The sequence below is a fragment of the Vidua macroura genome, chromosome 18 (assembly GCF_024509145.1).
Source record: "Vidua macroura isolate BioBank_ID:100142 chromosome 18, ASM2450914v1, whole genome shotgun sequence".
Lineage (NCBI taxonomy): Eukaryota > Metazoa > Chordata > Aves > Passeriformes > Viduidae > Vidua > Vidua macroura.
In genome coordinates, this window is record NC_071588.1 from 13,082,100 (window position 1) to 13,090,860 (window position 8,761).

General features: G+C 66.9%; 2 protein-coding genes across 2 annotated transcripts; both read left to right on the forward strand.

Annotated features, from left to right (window-relative positions):
• Window positions 1-192: 192 nt before the first annotated feature.
• TCN2 (transcobalamin 2) lies at window positions 193-3,072 on the forward strand. The gene is made up of 10 exons (XM_053993561.1): window positions 193-336; window positions 845-1,034; window positions 1,108-1,155; window positions 1,236-1,369; window positions 1,466-1,624; window positions 1,701-1,876; window positions 2,127-2,301; window positions 2,391-2,583; window positions 2,748-2,869; window positions 2,966-3,072. Exons 1-10 carry the CDS (start codon window positions 276-278, stop codon window positions 3,025-3,027), a joined length of 1,320 nt encoding a protein of 439 aa, XP_053849536.1. The 5' UTR covers window positions 193-275; the 3' UTR covers window positions 3,028-3,072.
• Window positions 3,073-3,494: 422 nt separating this feature from the next.
• SLC35E4 (solute carrier family 35 member E4) lies at window positions 3,495-7,721 on the forward strand. Its single transcript, XM_053993558.1, has 2 exons — window positions 3,495-4,572; window positions 5,864-7,721. Exons 1-2 carry the CDS (start codon window positions 3,510-3,512, stop codon window positions 6,289-6,291), a joined length of 1,491 nt encoding a protein of 496 aa, XP_053849533.1. The 5' UTR covers window positions 3,495-3,509; the 3' UTR covers window positions 6,292-7,721.
• Window positions 7,722-8,761: the final 1,040 nt, after the last annotated feature.

Below are 8,761 nucleotides of genomic sequence, written 5' to 3' on the forward strand. Positions count from 1 at the left end.
TATTTTCGGGCTGTGGCCGCCGGCGTCGCCCCGAGCAGCGGCCCCTCAGGTCGGGCTGCCCCGGGCGGGGTGTCCCGAGCTGCCCGGGGGTGCCCCCGCTGCCCCCGGCCGCGCCTCAGCCGAAGTTCTGCCCCGTTTGTGCTGACTCGGCCCCGGCGTGCGGAAACGGCCTCTCGCCACACCTTCCCGTGCTGTCCCCGCCGCCGGCTCGTCCTGCCGCTCCCGGCTGTCCGGCGGGGCTGTGCCACCCCCGTGTCCCCCCGTCCCGCTCCGGCATGGGGCTGCCGCTCGTCCTGCTGCTGTTGCTGCCCGCGGTCCTGCCCGCCCGCTGCTGCGGTGAGTGCGGCCCCGGCCCCCGAACCCGCCCGGGACCCCCCGGGCCGGGGGCTCGCCCTGAGCTCGGGGGGTCCCCGAGGAGCGGGGCTGCGGGCGATCTCCAGCCCCTCGGTGACAAATTCTCCGGGGCTCAGCTCCCCCCAAGCCAACCCCAGCCCTGCCACCCCTTCCCCTGCCTGGAGCCAGCCCGTGCCCACCCCTCCCCTGGGTCCCTGGGGACACAGGTGCCACCTTAGACGCCTGCCACCCCCTCGGGTTCTCCGTGCTCCTCTCCATGTCACGTCTCCTTGTTTCTTCCTCTTCTTTTTGCTGGGAAATCTGGAGGTTACGGGATGTGGGGGGGGACGCGGAGGGTGTGGGCTGCGTGGATGGGTGGGTGCTGGGGGTCCCTCCCCACCGCGGCCCCACACAGCTTTGGGGGGGCTGTGGAGCTGCAGGGCCGTGCCTGGGGGGGCTCTCGGCCCTCTCGTGCCCCCTCACCTGCGCTGCCTCTCCCGGGCCGGGGCAGAGCCCCCGGAGGGCTCGGCGGGTGCCGTGCGGGCGCTGAGCGCGCGGCTGCTGGGGCTGGCGGGGGACCCCGCGCGGGACCCCGACCCCGCCGTGTACCTGGCCCTGCGCCTGGCCCGCCAGCACGACCCGCGGCTGGAGCAGCGCTACCTGGAGCGGCTGCAGGACGCCTTCCAGCACCCCTATGGCAGGTGGGTGCCCGCGGGTCCCCCACGGGCCTTTGGGGCCGCTCCTGTCGCCCCTGCTGACCTCCTGTCCCCGCAGGAGCCTGCGGGGCCACGGCCACTCCCGTTGGGATGCTGAGAGTGGCACGTACGTGTGGGTGTCCCGGGGTCCCCTCGGGGCAGGTGACACCTCGGGCGGTGTCCTGGGAGGTGACCGGTGCCTTGCAGGAGCGCGGCGGAGCCCCCGCGCACGGGGCGGCTGGCACTGTACCTGCTGGGGCTGCAGGCCACCTGCCCCCCACTCAGTCCCCATCGCTCGCTGGTGACATGGCTCAAGTACTACCTGGAGGAGGACTGGACAGGTGAGAGTGTCCCTGCGGGGTGAGTGCCCACCTGGCACCTGCACGTCCGGCTGTGAGGCACCAGCTCGCCCTGGTGACACCGCACGTTGTCCCCAGGCTCCCGGCAGCAAGGCCACCCCATCACCAGTTACTACCAGTACGGGCTGGGCGTGCTGGCGCTGTGTGTGCACCGCAAGCGGGTCCGGGAGGAGGTGGTCCGGCGTCTCCTCACGGCCCAGCACCATGGAAAGCTCGGGCATGGCGGCAACACCGTGGGTAAGGGCCCATGGGCACAGGCGGTGGCGCCCCGGCGGGTGTGTCACTCCGGGGTGACACTGGGGTGTCCCTGCAGATACCGAGGCCGTGGTGGCACTGGCCTTCACCTGCCTGGAGCGGAGGAGGTTGGTGGGGACCGAGCTGGCGGCCAAGCTCCGGGTGGCCGCACACGAGGCCAGCAGGAACATGGCCGAGGCCCAGGGCCCCGACGGCATCATCGGCAACATCTACAGCACCCCGTGGGCCCTGCAGGTGGGTGTCACCTGAGGGGACATCTGGGCTGGCACTGGGAATCGGCATGGGGAAAGTGGGTCTGCAGATATGGGCATGGGTGCAGATGCAGATGTGGGGTGCAGATGTGGGTGCAGATGCAGATGTGGGGTGCAGATGTGGGTGCCCAGGCAGATGCAGCTGCCACGGGGCAGGTGATGCTCAGCAGTGCAGTGCCCAGGTACCCAACCCTCCTCCCTCTTCCCACCCCCTCCATCCCTCCCTGTCCCAGGTGTTCCTGGCCACGGGCGAGTGCCAGACGGAGCCAGCGTTCGGCCAGGCCATGGCTGCACTGCAGGAGAACCTGGGAGCCTTCGGCACTGCCGCCACCATGGCCCAGGTGCTGCCGGTGCTGCATGGCCGCTCCTACCTGGACATCGCCTCCATGCACTGTGGGGAGGAGCCAGGTGGGAACTGGGGTAACGGGATTGGGGTCAGAGCTGGTGTCACCACAGGGGTGGCTGGGTGTCCCTAGTGCCGTGGTGGCTTCTCGCAGACACACTGACACCTCTGGACATGGAGCCCCTGGCTGAGGTGCCGGGGAACAAGATGGTGCAGCTGGTGGTGGAGTGTCCCCTGCCCTGGTGCTACGAGCTCCGGCTCTACGACCGCCTGGTGCCCGTGCCCGCCGCCGCCTCCCTCCTGGATGTGCTCCAGGCGGCTGCTGCGCTGGAACCCCGTGACTTCAGGTATGTGGGGGTCATGCTGTGGTGGCCACGTGTCCTGCAGCTGTGCCCTGTGCCGGGTTCTCTCCAGCTCCCAGCGCACAGCTCCCTTGGGAGCAGCTCCGTACCCACACCAGCAGTGCCGAGGCTGCACCCTCGCCCCCCTGACCCCGCTGTCCCACCCCCAGGTTCCACACCCAGGACACCCCCCAGGGCCCCTTCCTGACTGAGGTGCTGGGGCTGCAGGCCCGGCAGGAGAAGCGGAACTACTGGCAGATCCTGACTGCGCCCAACACCCCCCTGCAGATGGGTGAGTGGTGGGTGGGGGTCCCTGGGGAGGTGGCAGGGGTCCCCCGCAGCCCTGTGGCTGCTGTCTCACCCCAAACTGTTGTCCCTCTCCCTACAGGTATCGCTGACTACAGGCCCCAGGATGGCGAGACCCTCATCCTGCGCCTCAGCGAGTGGTAGAGGGTGGAGGGTGATGGCAATGAAACCCCCACTGTGGGCACATGATCTGCTGGCTCCCTGTCCCCTGCTTTCCATGGGCCAGCACCCCAAATCTGTCAGGGGCAGGACGAGGGGACACACAATGCTCTGTGTCCTACAGATGCAGTGTGATGGGAGCACCAAAATGAGCAGCTCCTCCAGTCCTGGTCCCACTCGGGAATGGGGCAGGCAGCCGCTGGGAGGAGCCGTTTTTGGGATGTCCAAAGCATTTTTGGGACGGCCAAAAATGTGGGGAGGCTGAGTCAGCGCTGTTCATCCTCAGCAAGCTGGGATCCTCCTCCTCTGTAACCCCCTGGGGGGCACTGAGCCCCCACTGTCCCAGCGCTCGGCGACCGCGGTGCCCGAGGGACACCCCCAGGTGTGCCCAAATCTGCGTGACTCCCCCCGGAGGTTAATCCAGCGCCCAAAATCCCGGGGGCAGCGGCGGTTCGGGAGCGGGGGCGATGGCGCCGGGGGCCGGGCCGGGTTTGGAGGCAGCGCCCCTGTCAGCACGGAGGCACCGCAGGGTGCAGAGGGCCGGGGTGCCCGGCGGGCGGCAGCGCCGGCGGTGCCCCCGGTGCCCGTGTCCGCCGCGCCCCGCCCGCCCGGCAGTGACGCGCTGGCCTCGCAGGGCGGAGCCTCCGCCCTCCGCTCCCGCCATCACCAAACTTTCCGCCGGCCCCGGCCGCCGCCGCCGCCTCCCCGGCACATGGTACCGCCACCCCGGCGCTGAGCCCCGCCAGCACCCCCGGCCGGGGCGACGCCACCGCGGGGAGCGGGGACAGCGCGGCCGCCACCGCGGGGAGCGGAGACAGCGCGGCCGCCACCGCGCCAGCGCCGCTGTCACCGCCACCCATCGCGGGGCTCTCGGGAGGACGGGGCAGAGCGGCGAGGGGCGGCCGGAGGCAGCGGAGCCGGTGCCCATGTGCCCGCGGTCGCGGCGGAGCGATGAAGCCGCGATGAGCGCGGCGGGCGCGGGCACCGTGCGGCCCTGGAAGCCCGACCCGGGGCAGGCGGACGGGGGGCGGCCGCCGCCGGGGCCGGCGCTGCCGCTGACCCTCAGCGTGCTGGCCTGGCTGGGCACCGGCACCACCATGGCCGGCCTCAACAAGTGGATCTTCGCGGCGCACGGCTTCCGCTACCCGCTGCTGCTCTCGGCGCTGCACATGCTGTCCGGCGTGGCCGTGGGATACCCGCTGGGCTGGGCACGGGCACCGGGCCCCCGGCCCCGCGCCAGGATCTACCTGCTCAGCCTCACCTTCTGCACCAGCGTGGCCCTGGGCAACCTGGGCCTGAGCTACGTGCAGCTGGACGTGGCACAGGCCGTGGCCACCACCACGCCGCTGGTGACGCTGGTGCTGGGGCTGCTGGGGGGCCGGCGGCCGCACCCGCTGCAGTTCTGGGCCATGGGGCCGGTGTGTGCCGGGGCCGCCTGCAGCATCGCCGGCGGGCTCTGCTTCTCCCAGCCCGGCTGCGGCTTCCTCCTGGCCGCCACCGTGCTCCGTGCCCTCAAGTCCATCCAGCAGAGTAAGTGCCGGCCGTCCCTGTCCCTGTCCTGCATGTCTGCCCGCCCCTGGCACAGCCCCTGGGGCACAGGGGTGTTGGCATCACCTCGGTGCCACTCCCGCTGCTGGCGGTTCTCCCTGCTTGCCCTGCTACCCGCCATGCACCCTGGTGTTACCTCAGCCCCAATGCCACCCCACCCTGTCACTGGTGTCACCCTAGTGCCTCCTTTGGGCTGGTGATACTGCCTGCCCACCCTGGCCACAGTGTCACCCCAACTGTGGTGACACTCTGGCTCCCAGTTTCACCCCAGCCCCGGTGCCACCTGCTGGCCCTGGTGCCACCCCAGAGCCACCCTTGCCCCTCTCAGGGCTGTGTCGTGCTTGTGGCCCTGAGGTGATGTGACTTGAGTTCATCAGTGGTGACACCATTTGTGTCCCTGTAGTGTCCTTGGGCCATGGGGGGTGGAAGCACTCTAGCTTGGCACAGTGTCACCCTGTCCCATCCCTGTGCGCTGCTGGACTCGCTGCGAGTCCCCCCTTCCTGGGGACTCTAGTGACCACGGTGCCACCCGAGCCGTGGTGTCCCTGGCAAATAGCAGCGAGGAGCCAGCTGGAAAGGGTTTGGCTGGGAAGGGAGCGTTTCCTCTGGAGCCTGTGACTTGGGGCACCATGGGGACAGGCTCTGGCATGGGGCCCTGTGCCCACCCCGAGGTCTCCATGGCTGTACTGGGGTGCTGTGGGCCCCCAAGGGACAGCATTGGTCATTGTGCCACTGCCCCGTCACCTTTTCACCCCCGGTGGGACATGGACGGTGGCCCTGGGGAGGGGGGTAGGGGCACGTCTGTGTGTGGCAGCCAGCCCTGCTATGCCTGCTGTCCCCACTGTCCTCGGATGACCTGGAGGGGGGGGACATGGGGACAAATGCTCTGAAACGGGCTGGGAAAGCTGCCCTGTCCAACCCTCCCGGTGGCACTCCGACCCCAAACAGGCACCCTTGAAAGTGGACACCCTTGGAATTAGGGCATCCCCAGAGTGAGACACCCCCTAAACCAAGGAATCCCAGAAATGAAGGATTCCTCAACAGAGACACATCCAGACCAGAGAACCTATAAACTGGGACCCCCCCCCCAAACCAGGGCACCCCCAGCCCATGGAAGGAACTGCCCCCCCATTCTCCCCTTCCCAGTTACATTTGGGATCTCGTTATGGCTCGGTCTCATGTGGGTGGGTGTCTCCTGTGGGTGCTCCTGTGGTCCCTGCGGCGGCTGGGTGTTCCCGTGGGATGTCCCACTGACCGTCCCCCTGTCCCCCAGGTGTCCTGCTGCAGGAGGACCGTCTGGACGCGCTGTCCCTGCTCGGCCTGACGTCCCTGCCCAGCTTCGTGCTGCTGTTCGGGGCGGCCGTGGCGCTGGAGCTGGGCCCCTCGTGGCAGGGCGTCCTTCGCCCCGACGCCGCGCTCTGGGGCTGCGTCCTGCTCAGCTGCCTGGGCTCCGTCCTCTACAACCTGGCCACCTCCTGCCTCCTGTCCCTCACCTCGGCCCTCACGCTGCACCTCCTGGGCAGCCTCACCGTGGTGGGCAACCTGCTGCTGTCGTGGCTGCTGTTCGGCACGCGGCTGGGCGTGCTGGGCTACGCCGGTGTGGCGCTGACGCTGGCAGGGATGGTGCTGTACCACCAGCCCCGGCTCCTGGCCGCCTGCTGGGGCCTGCGTGGGCTGCGGCGGCACCTGCACCACGAGTAGGGACCTGTGGGGGGGTTGGGGCCAGGAGGGCTCTGGGGGAGCGCTGTGCACGTGGGTGCCAGTGTGTGTGTGACTCTGTGCACGTGGGTGCCAGTGTTTGAGTCTGCACATGTGTGCCCGTGCGTTTGTGACTCTGTGCACGTGTGTGCCAGTGTGTGTGTGTGACTCTGTGCACGTGTGTGCCGGTGTTTGAGTCTGCACATGTGTGCCAGTGTGTGTGTGACTGTGCATGTGTGTGCCCGTGTGTTTGTGACTCTGTGCACGTGTGTGCCAGTGTGCATGGCTCTGTGTGCACACACAGCTGCTGAGGTGCACAAGTGCGTCAGTGTGCATGGTTGTGTGCGTGTGCGTTTTCTGGTGTGCCCAGAAGTGAGTGTACACGTCCTGCTTTGCACAGTGTGCTGGTGTGCCCAGCACTGTGCGCATGGACGTGCTGACATGCACACGTGTTGTGTGCATCGGTGTTGAATTGCACGCTCTTGGGTGTGAGTGGGTCTGTGCACAGCTCTGTGCTTGTGAGTGTACACAGGCTCTGCAGGTGTGAGCATGGCTCTGTGTGGGACATGCCTGTGTTGATGTGTGTGACGCTGCACACATTGGTGTGCACAGGCTCTGTGTGCAAGCAGGTCTTGTGCTTGTGGGCACGTGTGCATTGCCACAGGCTGTACACAGGTGTGTACACGGTGTCTGTGTGGCACACGTGTGCTGGTTAGGTGTGCACAGCTCTGTGTGTGTGCTGCTGGCAGGTACCGCTGTGCACTGGCTCTGCACATGTCCCTGTGGGTGCACACGGGCTGGACGTGCCCAGGGACACATGGCTCTGGATACACAGCTCTGGATACACAGCCCCGTGCATCCAGCTGCTGTCCCACGTGGGAAAAGAGACGTGTCTGTGTGTCTGTGTCTGTGTGTGTCACTACTGAGCTCTGCTGGCTGGAGTGGCCCCTGGCTCTCTATGTACACTCGGTTCTAGTGGCCAAACCGAACACCCAGGACAGGGCGGGTGTGTGTCCCCTCTCCTGTCCCCATCCCCACTGTGTCGTGACAATCCCACGGGGCTGCCAGTGGTGCTGCCAGTGTTGTCTTTGTCCCCACTACGCCCCTCAGCCCCCACAGCTGTCCCCACCCCTCCCAGCTCGCTGCAGACTGGCATCCGTGGCAGAGATGGTGAGAGCCCAGCTGAGGGCACAGGAGCAGCCTGGGCCAGCTTCCATCGCTCCAGGACAGTGCTGGGCTGTGACACAGGGCAGTGCTGGGCTGTCGCACAGCACATGCTCACCATGGCAAAGGGACAGTCCGGTGTGTGTGCCTGGCACTGCTGCTGGGGTCTGTGGTGGCCGTTGCCACACTTGTATCTCCACGCCAGGGCCAAAGGACCCAGCTCCGATTGCACTTGTCCCAAAATAAAGCTCTATTTTTGTTGTACTCCACCCTTGGCTCCCAGTGATCTGGCCAAGAAGGAAGGGAGGAGCACCTAGTGCAGGGATAGGAAACTGAGGCACAGAAATGCCTCAGGATGTTCCAGCTCCTGGGAAGCTGTGTCCAGCATCTCCAGCTCCAGCAGTTCAGCTGTGGTTTGGCAGCCTCAGGGCTGGCACTGGGACACCCCACAGGAGACGGGAGGGATGCGGTGACACTGAGAGCAGTCACTGACCACAAGTGTCTGAAAAAGGGCTGGGAGCTTTGCCCTGCCCTGGGGTGGCATGACGCTGGAGCATCCTGTCCCGAGTCATGGAATCATGGAATATCCTGGGTTGGATATTCCACAAGGATTATCGAGTGCAGCTCCTTGCCCTGCACAGGACAGCCCCAGAAGTCACACCATGTGTTGCTTGTCCCTCCTCTTGCCAGCCTGGTGACTCACTTGAACACAAAAGCACAACCCTGCTTCCCCTGGAAAATCCCCGCTGGTTCCCGCCCTCTTTCCCAAACAGCGATTTTTTTCCATTATTAGGGCAGTGATTTGAGGCTGCTTCCAGCAGCACCTGAGGAACGGCTCCTTCCCAGCACATGGGTGAGGGGCGGGCAGCTCTCCGGGGTGTGCCCAGCGTGCCACCGCTGCTGCCACCTTTGCCAAGGTGCCCCAGGTGTGGCTGGAGTGGTGCCCATCCCAAAAAGGACACAAAGGGCCCGCAGTTATCAGCCAGCGGCCCCTGCTCTGGCCGGGACCGTGTTTGCTTTCTGAGCTCACATTCCAGAGGCTTTTCACAGCGGGGAGTGTTGGAAGGAGGACTGAGACCTGCAAACCTGCCACCTGCAGCATGGCTGGCTCAGGAGCCCTCCGCCAGGGACTCCCTGCCTATCCCAGCCCCCTGACTCATTTGCTGGCACTGGGGGCTGCCTGGATCCTGGCTCCATCCATGGCTTTGCCTTTTCCACCTTGGATTCAGTGCCATGTGGTGATCCCGGTGCCCTGCAGCTCCAGGGAGCGTGGCCGGTTGTGGCTGTGTGTGTCCCTGTGCAGTGGTGA

Bases quoted from the DNA above. Each gene is read 5' to 3' on its own strand.
- TCN2 (XM_053993561.1), top strand. From the start codon at position 276: ATGGGGCTGCCGCTCGTCCTGCTGCTGTTGCTGCCCGCGGTCCTGCCC. The intron at 1,625-1,700 runs GTAAGGGCCCAT...GTGTCCCTGCAG, and splicing joins GCATGGCGGCAACACCGTGG to ATACCGAGGCCGTGGTGGCA. The intron at 2,302-2,390 runs GTGGGAACTGGG...GGCTTCTCGCAG, and splicing joins GCACTGTGGGGAGGAGCCAG to ACACACTGACACCTCTGGAC.
- SLC35E4 (XM_053993558.1), top strand. From the start codon at position 3,510: ATGGCGCCGGGGGCCGGGCCGGGTTTGGAGGCAGCGCCCCTGTCAGCA. The intron at 4,573-5,863 runs GTAAGTGCCGGC...CCTGTCCCCCAG, and splicing joins CCTCAAGTCCATCCAGCAGA to GTGTCCTGCTGCAGGAGGAC.